General features: G+C 36.5%; 1 protein-coding gene across 2 annotated transcripts in view; it reads right to left on the reverse strand.

Annotated features, from left to right (window-relative positions):
- Positions 1-15,688, reverse strand: part of BRINP3 (BMP/retinoic acid inducible neural specific 3) — a 181,722-nt gene extending 166,034 nt beyond the window's left edge. Inside the window, exon 1 of one of the 2 annotated variants that reach the window (XM_042873983.1) lies at positions 15,453-15,688. In XM_042873983.1, the coding sequence (XP_042729917.1) occupies positions 15,453-15,688 (236 nt within the window). The remainder of the gene's footprint in view (positions 1-15,452) is intronic. The other variant, XM_042873984.1, reaches the window with a different exon arrangement.
- Between the last annotated feature and the right edge of the window lie 8,943 nt (positions 15,689-24,631).

Raw genomic sequence — 24,631 nt, forward strand, 5'->3', positions numbered from 1 at the left:
ATAAAATAAAATAAAATAAAATAAAATAAAATAAAATAAAATAAAATCAGAAGAAAGTGGAAGTAAAATGGTGAAGGTGAGCTCCATTTGATTTTCAGGGTATAGTTGGATAGCAATAACTGTGTTATTCTATCTTTGGTCAGATTTTCAATGACAAAAAAATAATTTTTTATCACCAAAAAGCTCTGGCAATAGAGTGGAGAAACATACAAAATTAATATAATCCTTTAACAAATATCAGCTACTTGACAAGATTTGCACAGCAGAATTGACAGAAGCACATTACAGGAGAACAGGAAATCAGGAGTGTTTATGATAGGCAGCAATGTTCTTTCTCAACAATGGCAATTTTAGCTTATCAGCATAACAAAACCGGTTGGAAACAGAAATTACTACAAACTGCTTAGGAAGAGACACAGTGTATGTGTCTAACAATCTGTTTGCATCAAAATGGCTTCCAAAATCTGCACACAAACACAAATATTCTCTACATTTTTATTTCTTTTGATTAAAGTGTTAATTATATCATTGACTTCAGTGAAACTGATAATTTGGAATATTATTTGGTATGACAAAGTTGTTTAAATAACTCAGAGAGTCTTTAGAGAAATAGAACTAAATAAAAAAAATTAGCCCACTGTCATGTATTAAAAAACCCCATTACTGAATAGTTTCACTATGCCAGGTCACTATCATTTCATGCTGATTTTGGCCCAATGCAATTGAGACTAAACCTTCCCTCTGATAAGCAAATTACCTTCCAGGATTTTAGCTTTCTATTCTGCGACACACTGCTCTGTGGCTAACACACTGACCAGCAGAATCAGAAGATCCAATAACCAAAATCAAAAATCTTTGGGCATTTTTCCTGTATATTCAGGTGTACTTTGGGAGTGGCATTAGGAATCTTGTTCATTGTCTAAAACTTTTATTTGGGGAAAAAAAAAGTGGTGTAACAAAACTAGATATCAGAGGCATTTGTGAAGCTTACAGTGAGAGATGAAAGGCAGTTCTTGAGAGTCTCTGTTTTCCTGCCTGTAGAAACAAATTCTTATTGTAAAGTCTGCATTTAAGCTTTCAGAAACTCCTTAAAAATATTAATTTTTCATTTAATTGGACACTGCTTGTCTTTAAGAGAGTATTTTGGTGGAAAAGTATCAACCACTCTGAAACCAGAGGGATGGTTCTCAAATTTATGCACTGCATTCATTAGTACATGAAAAGTAACATATAATCCTTGAACACATTAGCTGTGAAGACAACCTTTTGCTTCTGCCTGTGAGGACTGTGACCAGTGCTCATTTCAGAGCATGAGAATTTGAATACCTCTGTTACAAATTCTAGCATTTGTTACCAGCAATAAAAGCACATTTCTTTATGTGAGAAAGGAGTTAAAGAAACCTAAAATCCTAATCCCTTTGCTGGATTAGTCTCAGCATCAAGTCCACAGTGGACATGCTTATACTTTTACATATTTTCTTCTGTGTATAGCTGTCTACTTACAATTAGGATCAGCACAGCATTTCATGGCAGTCTAAACCCAGAAATTTCTGCAGCCAGTCAGTTCAGATCCTTTAACTACAAATCGATTTTCTTCATCTGAGATAGAGAGATTATTGTCCCAGAAGGTTATCTGACAGGCAGCTCACTGCAATTTTTGCATAACAGAGCTAGCGTGGTCCCTGATTTTCAGGACCGAGTTACTTCCAAAGGGTAAATAACTAGAAGGGATTGGCCTAGGGCATCAGGAACGTGAAATCTTTTATGTTGCTTGGGTATTGTATGTCAGTATTGATTAAAAAGTATTATCTACCGTAGCCACAGGAAAATAAAGTAATTTCTTTATTTACTTATTTATTTTCCAGCAAAATAATAATTTAAAACAAAACAAAAACCAAAAAAGCTAGCACCTGAGTTTAATTCTGGGTTTTATGATGTGAGCCACCTTCCACTGAACACTGCTAGGAATCGGATTCAAGTCAGGTGAGATGCTCAGTGATATTTCACATGAAGTTATAAACTAACAAGAGGTATGTCATTGTGAGGGGGTATGTTTATGCCCCCTCCCTGGAAATATTCAAGGCCAGGTTGGATGGGGCTGTGAGCAACCTGGTGTAGAGCAAGGTGTCCCTGCCTATTGCAGGGGGTTGGAACTGGGTGATCTTAAAGGTTCCTTCCAACCCAAATTATAATATAATTATAGTATGATTCTAAGATTCTATAATTAATAGCATTGGTACAGAAGGAAAATTATTTGTGTTGCCTGATTGCTTGGATGGCGAAAATTATGTTCATTCTTACACTGATTAATTGCATTCAATTAATGTAATACATCCCAGTAGCAACATCTTCCAGTGACAATCTTCCATAAGACGCTACTGAAATATTATGCAGATTTTAGATGTAATGTCCAATAATCCCAAAAAAGACTTAAAAAAATAAAACAAAAAAGAAGTACGTAACTCCACTCTCATTCAGTCATTGTCTCAGTTATCAAAGTCCTATGTATTACGTGGTCTAATTTTTCAAAGTGCTTGTAATGCTGTTAGAAATCTCAGTGTACCATAGATCATTAGGTAATCCTCTGTGCAAAAATCATGAGCAAGCATTAAATCCATGTGCCATTACTCTAATTAGAAACAAATATAAATGGGGGGAGGGGAGAAAAAGAAAAGTGAGAACTGTATATTCAAACAATTTCAGTTCACTGTATTGCTAAGACTTTACTTGCCAGGAATATAAATGTCCCAGCTCATGAAAGATGGAACGCTTAAGTAGCAGCCATGGAGATCATCCTTCCTTACTCCAAAACAAGTCCACATATAACCTGTGGATCAAATACACTTTAAAATGTGCCCTGCCCTGCTTACCTCCAGTTGTTCAGTTTCCCTTCATAAGAAAAGAAATTGCAATGGGACTATGGAGATGAAATACAGTCCTGAGTTTGCTGTTATGAATCTAGTCATGGAGAGCCACCTGTATCACCTCCAAGTTGAAGCCTAAGCTCCTATTCTACTAGATCAAAACCCATCTGTGTAATCTGGAGTATTTTCAAGTCAGAAGCATAAGAATGCAGCCTTTTTCATTTAGTCTGATTCTACATTTGATTCAGCCAGGTATCTTAAGAACTGGAGTGCACAGTGATAGTAGATGTAGGTTGATCTTAAAGTCGTTTGCACACATAGCTGTATCTCATCCAAATCCAACTTAGTGAAATTTCACTGATTTCAAGCAATGTTCAACTACAAATCTCTTTAAGTCTATTTTCACAGTTTATGAACAGAAGTACATAAAATATTGTGACCACAAAAGTGCCCCTGCAGATAACCCCACAGAGCTGAAAGTGACTACAAAGGAGTGACGGTCTTATAAATACCCTGACAGCAAGACAAGATCCAGTGAGAACCAGCCAGCTGTGAGAAGATAAAAAGCCAAAGAAAAACAACCTGTACTCAGTATGGCACTCAGAAAAGAGCTGATTCCCTCTAATTACTCTGTAGGGGTAAAGCTCAAAGCAGACTGCATTCCTCTTGCTCATCACTCATCAATAGTATTAGGCAGTCATTTAAGTGGCCTTTCCACACCTCGTGTTAACATCATTTTCCTTTGTCTTTTGTATGCAAGGGATGTTACTCACCAAATTAGTAACTTCTGAAATTACAGTTTTGTTAGCCCATTTCAGGATGATGTCACATCAAAGCAGAGAACAAAAGCACAAGCCTTTTTTTCACCACAGATCAGAAATACAGATCTCTCAAGGATAAAACCACCATGGGGCCAGTACACACTGCTTTCAGACACAACTATTGACCATAAATTCATTTGATGATGTATACTGCTCTATTCCACCTCCCACCTTTCCCTATTTCCCTGTGCTCTCTGAAAAGTTCTGGTCTCTGATTAAATTCATAGATATAGCTAATTAGCTTTTTATCCTAATCATCATGACAGAACCAGCACTTGCAAAGAAACGTTAATATTGCATATGGGATTTCCCAAAGATTCAAATAGAACTAGAAACCCTAGAAACTAGAAACTAGAAATCATGTGACCTCCAGGTTGGATATTAGGAAAAATTTCTTTACTGAAGGAGTGGTCAGGCACTGGAACAGGCTGCCCAGGGAGGTGGTAGAATCACCATCCCTGGAAGTGTACAAGAAACATGTAGATATTGTACTGAGGGGCATGGTTTAATAGAGAAATAATGGTAGGTGGATGGATGGACTGGATGATCTTGGAGGTCTTTTCCAACCTTGGTGATTCTATGATTCTTTGACTCTATGATTCAATTTTTCCTGTGTAGTGACCTCACCCTTCTTCCGTATAGCAGCTTGTAAAGTCTCACTTCATCTTAGCATAAACCCCAAATTTAAACTGCTTTGCTGCTGTCAACAATGATATATAGACTTACAAAGTCACATTTGGTTTTGAAATCTTATGTTTTAACTGAGAAGGGAAATTGAGTGAAATCTATGTGATTGTCATACACAGAATTTTGTCTCCCAGTAAATACAGCATACACGAACATGTTTTAAAAACAGAAGCATAACAGTATTTCATTCTAATTTCCCAGTTAACAAATATTTTTAGCTTAATTGTTAGCATTGTCTTTAAATCCCAATAAATCCCTACAGTTACAATTCCTTTCTTCAGTTATTGATCTCATTGTTTTGGAAAAGGGGAGAAGGCCAGAGGAGAGCAAGGATAAATATCAAGGGACTTAATAAATCACACTGCTACAAACCTTGACGGTTTTGGTACCAGGGCTACTCATACACACATCACACAGAATCTTTGTGCCCGGACCAGGAAACAAGTGCACGTTTGCTTGTACTCATCCAGGCTAAGGAGATGATAGTAAAAATAGACATAAGCATTGCTTCTTCAGGGAAAACTCTAAATAAACAGATGGATCTTTGCAGTAAACCATATGAGAAATATTTTTACTGAGTGGAAAAGCAAATTTCAGGATAATACAACATGGTAGAATAATATAATGGTATATAATTTCATAAACAGATATATTTCAGTCACTATTTAATCTGTCTAAGAAGAAAAGCAGTTCTTGATGAAATCAGCAATGAAAAGAGATTACTGAACCTTTTAGGAGACATATGAAAGAAATGATCAGGAATCAGTTTTTGCTTGTTACTCACATGCTATTTGTTATAACTTGGGCAAATAGCTTAGGCACTGAGCTGAGCCCAAAGTTCAGATTCCTTTAAAATTAAGAATTATACATAACTTGAAATGATTTTCAAGCATTGAAGTACTGATAGATGATATTGGAGAATTCACTCTCAGCATATATTTGGACACGTATTAGGAGCTACAAGTGAAGACAGATGGAAACTCTGTGGCATGTGGATTTCACGTAAACAGCATTACAGAAGGAATCTATGGAAAACAGGGGTTTAGATTAGAAGTCTTTATCACTACATGCATACACACACATTTTTCAGCACACACAAAAAGAAGCTACTCTCTCAAGTCTAATTTCATTAAATATACTCAGAATTATACTGAAAAAAAAAAAGAAAAAAAAAAAGAGTAATCATAATAGCTTCTGTACTAAATGCAAGGTTCAAGTTAGTCTATTTCTGTTAGAGATTCTCACATGTCTTTTACTGTAGCCATAGCTTAAGTTTATTGTATGTCATAATCCAGACTTGACCACTGAGAAAACGCAGTAAGATCTGAAAGAATGCTTCTGATAAAGGCATTTTCATCCAAGAGTCTAATGAGGAAAGGCCAGTGTTAGGGAAAATTTCTATTATATTCTATAATCTGATGCATCAGAAAATGTCCATGGTAAAATAACGTACATTCAAAAGCTCTTATTCAAACACTCGACTGTAGGAGACATATATTTTTCTTTATAATAAACAATATTCTTCTCACTATTTGCCTGGAAAAAAAGAAATAAACTCACTCATTTTCACTATTTGTATAGACATGCACATATATGTTTGCATATATATATTGTATATATATGTATATATACATGCAGTCACTTTTATACCAATTTACTCATCATAAAATATTGGGGTTCTAGAAGTTATTAAACAAAAAAGCACCACAGACTGCATGCTTTCTACCTACTATAGTTTGAGTTTCATAGTATGCTATCAAAGACATCGCCAGTTTTTCACAAAGGAAAAATGGCAACAAAAAATTATTTATAACAAGTGACCTCACTACAGGTACTTCAATTTCATTCATTTTAAATTAATGTGGGTGGTTTTTTTTTTCATTTATTTTGCACTATTAAATATGTGAAATGTAAAGAAAAGACTTAATGTTGTTTGTTAATGCAGTGTATCAGATTGGTTGTGCCATGTGATGTTTAGAGTTTACTCTTACTTCTATAACCTATAGCCAGTGTTTTACATACATAGCTAAAGATTTAAATAAAATGCAGATGTAACTGGAGAAAATTGTGTTGCCTCAATTTCAATCTGGAATATATCATATACATCAGTAGACAAAGATGACATGGCATTTGAGTTTCTAATAGAGTAGTCAATTCTATTGCTATCAGTCAAGGTATAGGTTAAAAAGCCCTATTTGCTAAACTCCAAGAACTGTAAGATACTGTTCAGAATTATTTCAAATACCAATATTTATTTAAGTGCATCAGTAATATTTCAGATTCTGCTGGTCTTTCAGAATATTTGGTAAAATATTGCATATGCTTCTGATTTTGAATTATGTTGCTCAAATAAGTCAAAACCAGCAAACGTGTTTTTCCCTCGAGAAATTAATATTCATTGCTTAAACCCAGATGGTATCTCTTCAGTGCACATAAGACCTGCATACACAACTTATAAATTGCTACTGGGCTTTGTATGACTAGTTTGCAGAGCTCTCTCTGTATACATTAAATTGCCTGGTCAGTAAAAACACTTCTATTTTTTTTCGAACTGTATAATTAAAGTAGAAAGTGAGTGTGTCAGAAGATATATTGGGATATGGAACCATTAACAACCTTAACACTTTGTTTTCCATAACAATCATATTGGAATTCTAGTGAGAATCGAACAAGAAGACATTATTTTGAAGTATGGCTTCTCTTTGCAAGTGTCTCTATTGGAATGAATCTGGAGTTCCACAGTAAAATTTCACAACCAGAAGAATGACAACTAAAACCCATAGGATCAATCAGAGCAAGAAGACAACTAAGATTTAAATTCTAAGATATTGACCATGACCTTAAGTCAATGATACAAGAAAAAAAATGACAAAAAAAGTCCAAAGTGAGTATATTTTTTGCCAATTGTTCTTGGTCTGTGCAGAAAACATGCAGCCTCTCCTAAACAAAGAGCCATACTTTCCAATCTATACTACTGTCAATACAGAAAAGGTTTCTGTGTTATTCTGTTCTTTTCTCTGTGTGAGACACATGCCACCCACACACATTTAGAGTGTGGATAAATGCTAATAACGAACAAGCAAGCAAATATCCCTGAAAACTTCAGTCATTCTATTTGGGAAGGAGTGCTGACCTAGCAGCAATAATGAAAAATACCAGTGAAGGGTTTAAAATGACAGAGAAATTGATTCATGTAAGCTTTTTATTTAATTAAACAAAATAAATATTAGTAATTGTTTTTTCTTTTTTATGAAAGTCATCCTCTGTACCTTGAATACTGGTGCAAGGACTAGCAAGGATGTTCAAACAAAACTGAAAATGAAAGGCAAATGGAAGAAAAAAGTCTCAAATAACTAAAAATTTTCAAAGAATTAATGATAATGACCTGATTTCACCAAGACCAAGATCTTGGCAGATCATCCTGCTGACTAGAGAATTAATCTATTATTAGTGTTAAACAGCTTTTATACTACCTTAATGATTGCTTGAAACCATTAAGTTACAGCCTCTATTATCTTAGTTTTTTTCAGAGTGACTTAAATGATTTATGAACTTACTGAATGACATAATGATAAAACACATTGTCTAAATAAATGTTCATTGTTCTAGGGAAAAATGTCAGTAGGGGGCTTAATACAGTAATCATTTCTAAAATATTAGATTTTGAAAGTAGGTATATTCTGGAAATTGATTATGGTAACGTTCACAAAAAATGAGATTCACTCCCCTCCTTGCCATTTGAGTTTCCTTAGGATCTTTGATTAAATGCACCAAACAAATAAGAAGAAATGCACAGAGATTGTCAAAACACAGACTCCTGCAGTGTTTTATTAAAAAAAAAATATACAGAAGGCAATCTTGGCATCAATATTCTCTTTTGTTGCCAAGCTAAAACACTCTTGTATTCTTGTCAAACAAACTGACTCCCAAGAACCTTCCTAATCCTGCTGGCTCAGCCAGCACTATTCCCCAGCATCCTATCCAGTGCTGGCACTTGTTTACCTCACTGAGAGAAACTCTATCCTTGTTTCGAAACTCAGTTTTTCAGTACTTAGCTAAGAAAATGAAGTGAGGGTTTAGGGAGAAGCCCTGGCTCTGGTCATTGGCAAAACAATGGAAAGGCATTTGAATGCTGTGGGATTAGGCTCACTGTAACATGCCTTGTTATTTTCTGAGATTTTTGTAAGATTCCATAGAAAAACAGTACCTCTTAAAAATATGTTTTTTTTTTCATCAGGATTTGGCCATGCTTTTCTATAGACCTTCAAAGATTAACTTAGGGCAAATGTTAGGGATTGGTGTCAGAAGTGAGCTTGATTGATGCCTCCTGTGTTCGTGAGTAATAGCTTGCTCTTTACCTAGCACAGATGACTTCTCTACATTATTGCCTCACACAAACAAAAGAACTGGAAAGGTAGGAACATTCTGGAAACCAGAACTCACTACCTCCTCTTGGTTCTTCCTCCCTGCCCCCAGCTCCATTATCCTCGTCTCCCTCACCCTCACAAGCGTCCACAGGAACTTAGATTCATTTACTCTTGCTTTTGGAGTTAAAGCTGACTGAAGAAGGCCTCTTTCATAACTGGGGCCATACCTAAATGTGTCCTTTCTTTATCTCCTGCACTTCCCTCTGAGAATCCTTTGGATAAAAGGTACATAATTTTGATAATAGCAATTGCTAGTTGTAAAGCAACACTAGCTAATAGGTGCTTAGGATCTAGAGGTAAAACACAAATGCTTTCCTAGGAAAGGAAGAATTGCATTTCAAACAAAGCCCTGTAAAGTAAATGCTTTTGCAGAGCATTGTTTAGGTATCTCTAAACCTGGAAGTACAGTCATTATGAACTTTTATTTGCTCAAGTATGTACTTGTGAAAGTAGTTTCAGCAAAGTCAATTTTGTCATGTCTTTATTGTCCCTGTCATGTCTTTATTGACCCCAACTACCTAGACTAATAGAGGCTATTCAGGATCATTGCAATCAGAAATGAAACTGATATTTTTCAGATACAGATATTCTTAAGAAATATCCTACAGTTATAATTTTATTTCATTTTTTTTTTGTAATTATTTTTTTCACTGTAAGAGTCTACAAATGTTTGATTGCTCAGAAATGGAATTTATGTCTTTTTGTTCAGGCTACAGTGCTTCAATAATGAGGCCTCAGTATTGGACTACCAGCACTATTATTACAGCAGAAATCCTCACAATCACAGAAATTCTCTTTGAGCTGCTCTTCTCCATTTCCAGTCTACGAACCCCTGTATATAAAAAGAGGACTTTGTACATTCCATAGACTAGGGCTTTGAAACCTTCTGAGAACGATGATACATCTCATTACTGTAGCTTTCATCCACCAGGTTGAATGGAAAATCCCCCAAAGCAAGCTGACCAATTACGATGAAGGCCAGAAGCAATTTACTGATACAGTGAACTTCAGGAAAAGGCAAAAAGAACTCTTTCTTCTATTTATTTCCAACTGATATAGCAATTGTGAAAGATAAACTTGTTTTCTCTTTGGTACATTTATAATCCTGGCTCTCAGTGGCCCAGCAGCGACAGTGTGCATACATTTCTATGTCCTGGGAAGCAAAGGCTCTGAAGAGTTGAAGGCAACGGGTGCCCAGTTTGCTAAGCTACCTTGCACTATCATTTGCTAGAGCCACAGGTCACTGACTGCAGCCAGTCCTTTCCTCAATTTCTGCTGTACACATTTGCCCCATTTGTTTTTTTGATATATCCTGTGCTATTCATCTGCTACTACCCCCCTCATCTATTGTCTGTTTTGTACGTGATGTTTCGTGTTAAGGAAATTGAGACTCGTGGCTGAGCCCTTGTAAGATTTCCAAAGGAACTGACTTATCTAAAGAAGATAACACCTCTGATGCTGCCAGGACCAAATGGGCCCTTTCAAAAAGTTGTCAGTAATAATAGTTTCCAGAGTATGATCAAGTGTGTAGGAAGTAACAGCACCAAGAAATGCCATACCATTGCTTTCTTTTTACATGGATGACAGCAGCCATCTCTATTCAGTCCTCCATTTTATTGAACATTTGTCTTGGGAGAAATTACTGAGGACAAATGCTAATTCTCTCGATATCATACAGTCCCTAAATTTACAGCTGAAGGCAATCTCGGAAAGAGTACAAGGAAATTTAATTCCAGACTGTCGGTGAAGGAAAGAAGTGCAAATCAGGCCATGCACTGTGCACACACACAACTGAACTCAGCAACTTTTTATTAGCAGTTTCTGTCAGGAAGGTGGATGTGAAGGAATCCAGTGGTAACTGTGGGCTAAAATATGTTGATAGGGAAGTAAAATAAAACTGGTTTCAATGTTGATCCTACTTAACCTCTTACACAAGTGTTAAAACACTTTAATGAGTAGTCAGTTAGGCTTCAGCCTTGCTCACTTTACTATGAAGGTTCAAATATTGAAGCATTACTCGGAGTATATGAGAGGAAAACAATATGTCTTTATAAAAAATAAACTTTAGTTAGATAGCATTACTTTCTAGTCCTTCATTTTGTGTTGCACATGAACAAACATAATCCCTTTTAAAACAGCCTCTGAATAAACTCTCCTGAAGCCACATACACCGTGCTCCACAGTTCTTTATGTATTTATATATATATTGAGCTAGTCCATTCTTTAAGACACATTTTTTCTCCCTCTGCAGACTGATAATCTACACTTCCTAGGAATAACTACTTGAAATGGATTTCAGTGGTTACTAAAACCTAGTACACTATTAGAAGCCCTGTGTCTTTTTCCTTTTTCCACTGGTCTTTGTAATGCGGTTTTTCCCAAAGCTGTTTTATTCTGATGATTAGAAACCTATGCTAAGTTGTCAGCCCACATTTATCTGGAGCAAGTTTATATCAATCTGGTTTTCTAACAGCTTTTGGTTGAAATAGTTCTTACCAGTCTATGATATGTACACGAATAGGAACTGTAATCTCTTTCATCTCTCCCCCTCTCTCCATCTCTCCTCTTTCCCAGCCCCCATATATATGCAAATTTTTTTCAGCTCAAAAACCTAGACTCTTCTTTTTCTTGACTTTTCACATCTATTTCAGATTTTAAATCATTTTTCTTTAACAAAACCACACAATTTTCCTGAGAAAATTTCCTCAGGACCCCATCTGATAGCATAAATGCTCCTGTATATCTGTAGAAATTACTTCTTCTGACACAATGCACATTCTTTGCATAATTTCACAATCAGTCTTTCCATCCTGGTAACCTCTTGTCTTGTTCTGCTTGCATTTAAACTCCTTTGTCCACGTAGCTGATTTACATAAGCAGCACAGTATTCCTATTGTGTATTAAATAGCAAATTACAAAATCAGGTTTCCTTGCCGAAATACATAGGTTGATCTGAAAATAATGCCTCCTGTTTATTACCATGGAAATTACAACAGGGATAAAGAACACAACAACACTATTCACTGGAGCCAATTCTCAGCTAAAAACATAATTTTTCAACACAGCCACCATCATTAGTTATGCATTTTTGTCAGCAATGAACAAGAGTCTGCGTACTGTGCCCATCGAAATCTGCACCAGCAGAAGTGAGCCACTGTCATCACTGCTGAAGTGCACCATCCATCACCTCACTGTGCTCACATCCACCATTTGGTCTCCATCAGCATTCAACAAGCATCAATGAATGTCAATGGGTGCCGGTTTTTTTGGAAGAAGGAATTCAATTCCATACCATACCTTTGCATTATAAACACTGTCACATCAGACACTATTCTGTCAGACTGCCCCTCCGCTGCTTTCTGTCACAAGGCAAGAAAATGTAATGGGATGTTGGTGGGAAGATTCAACCTCTACTGCCATACCACCAACATCTGCCCCTGATGGCAAGGCCCAGCATCATAAAATAGAAGGCATTACTTGTGGAACATCCCTCTCATTTGCTGTTATTAACTATACAAACCAGCTTCTATCAAATAAACACTGTCCACAGACACAGCACTTCCACTAATTTAGATGTTTTGAACAGCTATCCAGGTGTTTCTCTGACATTTGATATAATATTGGCAATGAATGTCACCATAAACTGTGATAATTATTAAATTTCCTGCAGAAGGACATTTCCTATGAAAAATTACGGGAATATTACTCTGCCATAGAATCAAGATAATCAGCTTACCTCTTCCAGCTTGTACCAATCTTGGAGACATCAGCCGCAATTATTTAGAGTACTGCAAAACCTGGTTGAAATGTTATTACACATATTTTTGTCTCTTTCACCTGTATCTGTAGCACTGAAAGCTCCTCTCCTTGAGGAGCAAAGAACTTTACAAGACCAGCTTTTTTGCCCATGGATATAACTGACTTTTAATGCAGCGAGAGTAGATTTTTTTACTGCTACTCTCCCATAACACATACATCAGTTTTTTTTCGCAAATGATTGTTTTGTGGTCAGAAAGCCTGATAAGAAGAGGTGAGGCTTAATTTTATCTTGACAGAACTGCCTATGCTTAAATTAAGGCCTCCCATAAGGAATCATGCTCAATTAATATGTACATTCTCTCAGCACCAACCTTTGACATCCTTTATAACAGGTTCATGTTCAGATGAGCAGTTGTTTATAGCGTGGTTACAAAGCAACAGTTTTTGGACTCATTGGCATATAAACAAGATGAAAACAGAAATACTAGCATGGAGTACGTATAACAATACGTATTCACAGTTTTTTTAGTCTTGGAGTTTATCTGTTTAAAATGCAAGCTTATTCTACAATGTAGGAAGTGAAAATAATTAAGGCTGCTGAACATTTTGGAAGTTCAGCATACCATACATGTGTAGTCTGCCTCCTGTCATACAAATGACAGTACTGGTATGGTAGAAACAGGCTTTCAGGATGGAGAGGACAAAGGTAAAGGAGGCCATCTTGTCAGCACTGATTGGAGGGACAGCATTTTTCTTGGTCATATAATTCAGCTGAGTCAATGCAGCCTCTCCATTTTTATAAGGACTGTGTCCCTGAGGAACCGTTTTCATAAGGTAAAAGATAGGTGAGGAAATGAACAAACCAATTAGACTCCAGATTCTTCAGCCTATGAAAGCTCACAGACGAGAAATAGGGATTAAATTTACATTGTGTGATTCATAACAAGGTCACCATGTTCTGCATGACTTGATAAGGGGACTGTATTTTATAGGGAAACTTTGCAGTAAGGTTCATATTTGGAGGACAAAATAAAACAAAAATGCAGTTTTTCCTTTGATTCAGGTAGTTTATGGCCTCTCTCCAGCTCATTCCTTGAAGGGAATAGGCGGAGGATGGAAATAAACACAAGCAACAATTTTTTGTGGACTCACGTAAATTACAGTCAATTAAAACCTAAACCCAAACGAATATCAGAGATATGACTGCAGATCTATAAAACCTAACAATGTTTCTGTAATGATGACTCAGAAGAGAGAAAAAAAATCTCAAAGACGTGATTGAAAGAACTGAAATGAAATACTATTCCATCTTTCTTGTTTTTAGCAAGATCATTTTGGTTCACTGTTGACTAATACAGAATTATAGGAATAAAATGCACTATCTCAGTCTCTGCATTATTGGCTTTACATTATTGGTCCTGACAGCTGGCTTTTAAAATGCAGTAAATATTGGGCAATGCTGTTCCGTTAAGACAAGCCACTTCATCAAGCATATTTCCAAATCACACTTTCTTTTCAAAATATGTTTAATTTCTCTGCATGTGGCAAAAGAGCCCATTGCAAAATTGACCTGCAACAGAGTGCCCTCTACTGCATGCATTCAGCAAAGAAACACAAAGCAAGTTCCTTAACAATAAAAGTTTAATGTATTGAGTCCTCCAGATTTGTCACAGGGCACTGACCATTGAACTGAAAAACAGCATGTACCTGAACACATATAGCACTCTTCTCTTCTTTAAAGAACTGCATACCTCTATGGAATAATAGTTTGAAGTAGGTGTAGAAACTGCACAGGCTGTTTCATTGTTTCAAATGAAATCAGCATGTGTTGTTCCACCAAAAATGGTCTGTGTTTATAGGCTGGAGAGTTATTAGAGATGGTAACAATCTGTCCTGCATTGCATCGCTATGGCCTTTTTCTCTTTGCTTCCAGAGGGATCTATGACCATAAGAGGTGAAAAAAAATCTCTGCTTATAGAGTTGTTCTCTCAGATCTTATTTTCTCCTTCTATCTATTCGCTCACTACCACTGAACTGAATTCCCTTTTTCATTCTGATGCCCTTGGTAAACCTATCAGGTTTTCCTGAGTTATGCCTCTTGCAAATGATTAAGAAGATATTTCATCAGTACTGTTTCAAAGACCAGAAACCAACAGCTTCCAAATGTACCATGAAAGCAATTCTATAGCCAGGCATAAATTCTCAAGTAGGCCTATACTTTTGAAGAAGTCTTCCCATTTTTTCTTTCCTCATTCAGTCTGACTTGGGCCAGGCTAATGCTGAGGTTCCTGATGGAACAAATACTTTCAGCTCCCATTACAATAGGAGGGCTCTCAAAGCTCAGTCCTTCATGGATAAGAAAGCTACTTCTAAAACACTGGTATAAAGTGGTATACAAAAACATTTGAGTAACATTTGAAATGCCCTTATTTGTACAATGAAGCCAATGCTTTGCCAGTAGTATCTGTGAAGCAACAATTTCATTCTTGGCTTAAGTCTTGATGAGCAGCTCTGAAAAGCAATTGAACTGGATCTTTCTGCACAAACAAGAGTGCCCCACAGTAACCCCAGAGAAAGTACTGAATGCCTCAGGATGCCTTAGGACATTTTTTAGTATGTCACTAGGGCAGACTAGAGGCAGATAGTAAACACCAATGTTCTCCAAAACAACACAGTGAGTTACCAACATTTCTTTATACAAAACAGAAACAACACAAGAAGGCATTTCCATAGAACACTGTGCATATACTTGACCTTGCAATATATATTTCAGCCATGAATTGTGTCTGCAGATTTATTCCCACATGTGAAACTTTCCCTTAAGGAAACCCTTGTTGGTAATTTACAACTTCTAAGGATGGTATCTCTGCAATTGCTTTCCCTTTGCTTCATACCTGTAAATCTTGTATCTTGTGCTAAATCCCTGTCGACTTCTGTCCACAAAATCTGTGTATTCCTGTGAACGATGGAAGGGTCCCTTATCAGAGAGGAGCCAGTCGAAGGGGCTTGTGGCATGCTGATCCGAAACAGCAGCAACTGCTAAAACCCAGCAATGAAGACTCAGTGCTATCCACTCCCATAGAGCCATCAGAGAGAACAATTCAGCACCAGCACTGCATCGCCATATCATGCTTCCACTGGGGACTTAGAGCCTTCATTCTCTTAGCTTTCCCTCAACACCTAGACAAAATACACAGTCAATTAGATAAGCACACACTAGGCATCCCTTGGAAGCAGAAACAAGTTTCCTTTCTTTCAGCTTAAAGAGATAGTGGCCTCTACTTTATTACATATTACATTAGCATAAACCCCACTAGGCTAGTTAACATTGGAGTGTTTCAGTACTTCAAACGCTGTGAAACTAATGTCTTCATTAACATCATCAGCAATAATATTTACTGTTGAAGGGAAATCTTCACAAATTGTCATGGGAGGGATTGTTGATGGTTTTTTTTCTTTTTTTCTTTATTTTTCCCTCCCCCATAACACCGATCATTAATGAAAAATATACAACAGAAGAATTACTGCCTTTTAGCATCAGTTCAAAAGCATTCAGCAATGTCTATGCATTAAGATTTCAGTTCACCTACTAGAGAGAAAACAGGTGAGATTCAGAAGAGCCAGCCTGCTTTCCTTTTTTTGTCCTTAGAAAAGTCACTTAATGGCTTGCCTTCACTACACACTTAGTTAATAGGATCAAGTTGTCCTGTTCCAACTAGCATAGCTGAACAAAGAGTACATTGTTCAGGTGTACTGAAGCTACCCAGAGGGATGAGTTCAATGAGATACACAGGCTTCAGATGCTGCAATTTTAAGTATCCCTAACAGCAGCACTGACCTGCAGTCCAATTCACTTCAATTGAATGGCTCGATCTAGAAATACTATTGATGTTGAGCCTGGAAAATTTTTTGGGTGTCCAATTAAAAATCAATAATCAATCATAGCTCTATTTAAGAATTATTCAGTGAAGACAAGCCAGTTTCTTCCTATACCTCAGTCCCATAACTGTGAAATGGAGCAATGATTCTTTATCTTGCTCAGATTTTGTGAAAATATCTATTCAAGAGCATGAACTCCCAGAAATACTGAAATATATAGAAACAATCTATTTTGATTTTCAGTGTAAGATAAAACAACACAGAATTAAGCAGAATATGCTAATGTGAGGGCTTTCATTTTTCTAGTTGATGAAATGATGTGAACATGTGCTCATGAAAAACATTTTTTAATTCACAGTCAAATAAAACAGCATTCGTTATGACATTTTTACTGTGCCCCCACTATGATTTTTTTTTCTTGGCAGGAACTTTTTTTGTCTGCATCAGTAATTTAATTTTCAAGTATATCCCAAATGTTGCTTCCAAAGAACCCTACTGCAAATACACACTCTTTAACACCCATCCATTATACTGAAAATATTGTAGCTGAATAAACATGCTCTTTCCATAATTTCTCACCATTAATATTCTAAAGAGCCTTTGGTATAGATAATGAACATATCTGTTTCAGGATGCAAACTGTCTCCGAAAGAGAGGTTCATTTGGATCAATGGGAATTTACAGCCTAAGAAAGTAATAATTATCTGTTATCTCAACCAGAGAAAGTTTGTTGTTTTCTTAGCACAAACGTAAATGTTTGTAAAATGTGATTTTGACCTGATCCTGCAAACATTAAATGCATAAGTAATCTCACTGAGAAAAGACTATTCATATATTTCACACTGAACGTATGTCAGAGCACTGAGTTGTAATTGTGGTAGTTTATGATCATGAAACACAGACTGCATTAATTTTATAAATCCTTTTGAAATGAGATTCTGCAGCAAAGAACTCTCTTAACTGTTATTTGTACTCTCAAGCAATCATTTACATGCAAAGAACCCTGCAGATCTGTGAATGCTGTGTGAAGCTCCCATGTCTTCTCTTCCAGACTGGTGTTTCTTCCACAGACTGGTGTTTATTTGTGTGAGGTTACACTGCTGTGCAAGTTTCATGGCATGCCATGAACAAGAGTGCATAGATCTAAAGCAAAACAGAAAAGCAATGGCTGACTCTCCTGGGCCACAGAAGTCACTGCGATTATTTGATTGCCATTTCCTGATAAGAATTAGCTCACAATGAATGAAGAAGCCAGGCTTTTTAACATGTACCATCTCCCTCCTACCATCACATGCCTATAATCAGGAAAAAATATATTGCACAACAAATCCATCCCCCTCTTTCAACTTCTCAGCAAGCTAGAAAGACTCTGGGCATGATTTCTTTACATTATCTACAGTTCTAAAGGGCATAATGAGAATTGTAATTTTTTACACCTAATGTTGTTATCAGATTGAGAGCTAAGACAGTGTTCTGAGTTTTCTAAATTAATTTTTCAATTGAAAAAAATCATATAATGTTTTAATGTACAAGAGATAAGAGTTTACTCTTTGGGGTCCTTATTAACAATGAAGTGTTTCAGGGCATTATACTGTAATGATGACTAACTGAGCTCCTTTTGAGTTTGAGACTGGAAAATGAATTGCTATGTATAGGTAGCATCTTCTTACATCCAAAGGAATAGTGAAGAGCTATCCTCTGTATTAGCCTTAACACTACACTTCATGCTATGTCATAAATTTACCACCAGCGAAACACCTTTAGAGAAACCTGTGTAGTGACAGAAGAAAATTATCTCCTTGTATAAAAAATAAATGAATTTTTCCAAAAGAGTTTAAATAGGCAGCTGGTCACTGGGGAGAGCAAAACAACGCACGTGCTTCTAACTGATACTTATCCACTTGTGCATATTGCCCAGTCATTGCAGGAACAGCCTGCATATCATGAATTTTCAGAACACCCTTGAGAGAGAAATTTTTACTTCAGTTTAACAAACAGGAAACTGAAGCACGAAAAGACCAAGGTTAAGATTTTGCAAGCTGCCAAAGGGATTTAAATATGTACTCTGTGTTAAAAGACAGATTTGAAAATCTCAGCCTAAGGAATTTTCCTAAGGTTACATTGTGAAAGATCTCTCAAGATTTTAAATACTCAAATTCACTAACAAATTAAAATGCCTGGAAAACAATTTTCAAATATAGGTATGTGGAACATCCAGACGTTGTATTTAGAACAACCACCACAGAACTCCAGGGAGGTATGATCTGAATTAAATTTGCAGGAGAGCACCTGCTGTCTTCAGGGTGGGCTGTGAGAAATAAAGTGCCTAGTAAGTAACTGAGGTGGTGGATTTTAGAGTAGAAGAGACACTCTGTAAAGAAGATGCTTCAAATAAAACTGGCATATCAACATGCTGCCTTTTTAAAGTGCTAGCTTAGAGGATAATTACCAAGCATAGGTGCACAGACAAATTGCTTTCCTCTATCCCCAGTGTTTCACCCAACTACCTCTTGCAACTGCTGATAAGTCTTTATCCTTTCCCCTTCTTAATTTTGAGGTTATACTAAGCTCAAGAAGCATACTTTTTAGAAATCTGTTAGAAACCTGTGGTCCTTACAGGCATTAATGCAAAATGGTCTTGACTGGGTAACTTCTGGGAATACTTCTGGGAAAGCTATGCCTTATGTTTCATGAGCATGTAAAGGGTGCTGAAGATTGGTAAACTCCATGCATTAATTCCAGCTGAGAATGTAGTCCTGGCAAGCACAAAACAAACACTGTGACCACTGAGCCAAATGTCACCAAGCTTCACCTGGCAGCAAGACTATAGGACATCTGTAACCTTTTTGTTCTATTTCTTTTATTCTAATTCTTCTAACATTAGAAATTATATATGATTGCATCGGAGTGGGTTATAAGGCCACTAAACTGCTGCACCTAAAAGTTCAAAATTTAAGTGTTTGCTTTATTTCTGCATTGAGCTCTCTTGCATAAAGACCATGAACTGATAAATCATATATACTAAAGTACACACAGTAAGTGTTATAGACATAGCCTGAGATATCCTTTCTGCTATTACACATGGAACAATGCTTGCACAATCTCTGTCAGCATCAGAGAAAAGTATGCAGCACTGTCTCCATCATTCTCTCTTTTTGCTTCTTAGAGGAATCTCCCCCTGACAGTGTAAAGGCCAAAGACCTTTTGTTTAGAATTAGAACTTAGAATTCTGTGGAAACAGTGAAATAACCCAGTTCTCCCATGGGAGGATGATGTCCTTCTATGCTGGAAGGATTCTGTTGGATAAAAACTTACTTTGTGGTAAAATGTTTAGGTCTGTAATTCTCAGATACGTTCTTTTAAAGTAAACTAACGGGTTTAATGTGAAGAAGATGTTCTCCACAAGTGAAAGTTTAATGTCTCCCAGATTGTGTTTTTGAATGCAATAATAAATCTAGTTTTCTTTAAATTAAGCAACATAATAATTGATAAATACATTTCCCTTTAAGAACAATGGCAACAACAACTCAGTGTCAGAGATTACTCTTAGTGCTGTAAGATCATGGGCTTATCAGCTGATGACCCTGCGTTTTCACTTCTTCATGTGAATTGTGGAGATGATCTCGTCCTCAACTTTTGGCATATTAACAGCGTTAAAGGAATGAGATCTGGGGATGTGCTTGTCCTTGAAATTCTCACGCAGTCCAGTGTAAACAGAACAGCCAAGAAGCTGCTGATGTGCCATGGAATAAAAGAGCAGAAAGTGCTGGGATGGATATGGACTACACAGGAGGAAGAAAAAGCAGAGAATGTGCTATGTTCTGCTCTCAGCTATTACATGGATCTTGTTCTTCAAACAGATATATCCAAATCCATAAAATAAACTCCGCCAAGCTAAACTTTCTGAAGGATAGCAAAAGGACACACGAAATAAAGTTCTGTCTTGCTCTCCTAAGCAGCCATTTGACAGTGGTTGACTTTCACAAGTTAACTTTCAACTACCAAAAGGACAGTGCAGTGACTAGAAAGGCAGGATGTACATCTGGCAGAACAAAAAAAAAAAGAATAGAGTTTGGGGAATTAAAGGATGGATAGCGCTGTCTGCCACCAGATCTGATACACGTGAGGTTCAAGATACAGCTGCTGCCAGGACACAGAAATATAAAGCACCTAGGTAGAATGTATGGTTAACAGATGATTTTCTGTGGGGGGGGATTTGCATCAGCTTGTTTTCTGTTGTTCATGCGGGGCCTAGGAACTGTCATCAAATGAAGGCTCTAAAGCAGATATGTTGGCAAGAAAGGAGAAAATAATTCTACACTTAACATCCTTAAATGAATTCTGAACTTAAAAATACATAGGATCTTCATATCAGGTCTTGATGTTTGCTTTGACTACATGCCCCCTATTAGAACCACATTTTCTTTGTTCAGAGCTTCACCCACTGCTGAATTTCAGCTTTCTTCTCTACTCTTTATGTGAGACAAGGATAAGACTACAGTAATTACATGCCCAAAAGCCAAAACAAAGAACAAATGAGATGTCTGATTTTAGCTCTGTTTGGAATGTGAGTTTTGATTGTCATGGTTTGCGTGGTTGCCAAAGGAAGGTGCATTGGTGTTTGCTCTGCATGAGCAGCAATTCATCCTTGTGGTGTCTGTGAGCATGTAACTGGATGTACCCACATGAGGCTCTCTCATGTGAGAGTGCCTTGAACATATGAATTGTGTTGGTACATGAAAAAGAGAGAGAAATTCACCCACTCTTCATGACATCTCAGCTCCTCATCTAAGATTCCTTTCTATGTCCTTTGGAAGTAAAATTCAACAGTCACACAAAGAGCACACAAAGAGTCACACAAAGAGCAATGTTAAATTCTGGAACATCTGAGCAGGACTCTGCCTGATCCCTGTGCCATGAAGCCGCAGTAAAATCTGATGCTTTTAGAGCTGCAAAGCTGCTCCGGGCTGAACGACTGTATAAAAGTTCTTAGGCCTTTATGTTTCCATGAGTGTACATGGGCTATCCCCTGCACAAAAATATTTGCATGTAGTACAGTACGTGACATTTCAGTCTTGCCACTCCATCACACTTTACTCTAAGTACTCTTCTAAACGTCCAAAAAATTTTTAATGAATACATCTGAGTTAAAAGAATAAGAATGAAACAGTACAAGGTCTCTTCGAAAAAAAAATATATATATGGAATTAATTCTAAAGGAATTTCTGTTCACAGAAAAATCCTAATGGGAAATAGATATTTAGAAACTTGTATTCCAGCTAACCGGAATTTTAAAAACTCAATGCTTAACCTAAAATATTCAATATCCTTGTGTGCAGTGATCTTTTTGGATGTATATTATTACTGGTGCTTAAGTAGGTCTTTAGATGCCTTCTAAAATGGGAGGAAGCATCTATACACAGGATGCACACTAAGACTTTAGTTTAAGATTTTCAAATCTAAGGACCAGGTTCAATGTAAGTAATCACTGGTGACTGCAAAAGGACTCATATAAGGCTAAAAGGAGATGGAAATTTTGCTCACCAACAATTTGTTGACCTGAAGAAAATGCATTTCAGAGAGGGAACGCTTCTTGGAGCAAAGTTGTATTGCATTATAAATCTGATTTTAGTATAGAAACATTGACAAGTCCCTTAACATTCAGTTAATATCCAGTTTCCATACTGGTGTCTTTTTTCCTGATAAGATCAAGAACCAAGGGTGTTGTGAAATCTGACAAGTCAGTGTCTATAGGGTGCTTTCAAATAATTTGATGACAAAAATGGTATAAGGTAAAACAGAAAACATTCAATCTACTAATGGAATAGCCAACTATTTTTGTAGCTACTTAAAATATATGGTTGTGAAGATTCTATAACAAATGCTCAGGAAAGGAAATGGCAGCTTTAGACAAAATATAAGTTTCCTTAAAGTTACTGACATTCTAATATTGTTTGTAAAATAATGAAGAGGAAAAATAATGACATGCAGCTATCCTCTGGTCTTAAGATGGGGCAAAGAGGGACAAAGAAGCAATTGAATGAAGTAAGGACAAACAGACAAAATCCAGCTGACAGCCAAGTTTCATGTTCTTCTAGCACCTCAGATTTCTAATCAAATCCATAATCCCATTCTTGCTTCAAATTCTGACAACTAAAGTCATGGGTTTGGGGTTTCTAGAAACCAATTTGTCAGTTTAGGTGCCTTAGTTCAAGTATGGGATATTCCTCTGTAGTGTTAGCTAAGTAACTTCTGATGGAGAATTTGCACTCTTCTTGATTTTATTTTTCATGTGAAAATTAGTTTAGACCAGTAGTTAGAAATAATCTCCATAAAAATCTAATAGAACGTCAATTTGTCTTTCACAAACATCTCTGGATTCATTTCAATAAGAATGGTTGATTTTATGTATTTTGTTTCTTATTGTCGATATCTAATAAAATTGTAATGTTTTTGTTTTGCTTTTCCATTAGGTCCTTCAGACAAAGGTGCTCCAGAGCTCGTAATGTATTTTACAGCTGATTTCACAGATGGTGGAGCTGATTTTCAGCTGTTGTAAATGGACGGTTAAAATACCTTTCAGATTCCCAGGCTTCAGCTCATTTACGCTAGCAGAAAAAAAAAATAATAATAATACACTTATACCACCAAAGCCTTATTGGAAAAAAATGTGTAACCTGTTGTGCATGCTGCCTAGACAGAACTGAGAGGATTCAAGAGCCCAAAGCTCAGTGTCTGATCCTTCTGTAAACTGTTGCATGACTTTGCGTAAGATCCTTTGCCTGAACATTCTAAGCCTGTAACTAGTATATGGGCAATAGCCAGATCCTCTTAAATGTTCATGTTAAAGCTATTAATTTTTTATAGTAAGAGAGGGACTTTATGGCTGACTGAACAAAGATTCGAGCTTCAGCAAGTCAGTCTGGACCTAATTGCATCTCAGGATGGATAATATACAAGGCTTGGTTGTAAAAGTAATAATTATGTCATGTGTACTGGGCAGCCTGCAATCTCATATAAATACAGCAGTAAAGCTTCCTCATAAATCTTCTTCCTAAACATGATTATCAGACATTAGTTTAGGGAAAATAAAAGTTGTTTGTCACTTTTTGGACAAATTTAGAAGAAATTACAAAATTAGAAAGAAAAAAAAAAGGAAAAATCTGTTAAAAGATACTCTTCTTGTGAACATCATGTTATGAGAAAAGAAAGTCTGAGCTATAGTCTCGTCACCAATTACAATCTCCCAACTGTTTTAATTTAGCTAAGTGATAGTCTGAAACCATGGTGCTGCAAAATTATCACAATTTCTTGATGCAGTTGATAGAAAAGCACATTCTGATTTAATAGAGGGATGTTAAGCAAATGTTGAAAAGCTTTAAACTTTCCTCTAGTATCTTTTCAGTGCAGAACAGGGGACACACTGTCTACATTTCTTATTTGAGAATACAGATCAGTGCGGTCTCTCTAGATATGAGGAACATAAGATATCTTTATTACATCCTCACCTTCTTTTTTTTCCTCCAGAAAGACTGAAAAAATGTTCCAGACTTTATCTAGCCAAGATAGACCTGCATGGAAATATTTTATGAATATCTTTTAAAAAGAGCCCCTACTGTTTCTCCAAATAATGCAAATAAACATGATAAATATATGTTAATGTATAGCTTAAATGTACTTAGTAGGTTACTAAAGCTTTTACTTTTTAAGCTAATAAGTCAGATTCACCTCCCACTGGAGCAGTAATTAAACAAAGAGAACATCATCAACTAATGGCCATCACCAGCTAATGGCTCTCTGTGAAATAAATTCATTTCCAGAGGCTGACAGCAGGATGAGTCTCAACGTGCATAAACATGCTTTACATTAAGAAGCATCTTCATTAGAATTGTTGTTACAAAACTGAGGAATAAGGTAATTAATCCAATAAATGCTGAGCAGCCACACATTCCTAAAGAACAGAGATGGGTGTCATCTCTGCCATGTATACCTGTCCACTTTTCAAGATGGAGGAAGAAAAGGAGAAAAGCTAACATTCTGCTTGCACTGTGCTAAGTATTTCCTATAAGACAGTGCTGATATAATCACTGTTAAGATGCCAAAGTACACATACGTCCATCTATACAGTACACTTACATACAATGTCACCTTCAAAAAAGGGCAGTTCTAGACTTTGGAGTTATATATTAAGCTA

The sequence above is a fragment of the Lagopus leucura genome, unplaced genomic scaffold (genome assembly GCF_019238085.1).
Source record: "Lagopus leucura isolate 7727_CA_CO unplaced genomic scaffold, USGS_WTPT01 Super-Scaffold_100009, whole genome shotgun sequence".
In the NCBI taxonomy this organism is placed as follows: Eukaryota; Metazoa; Chordata; class Aves; order Galliformes; family Phasianidae; genus Lagopus; species Lagopus leucura.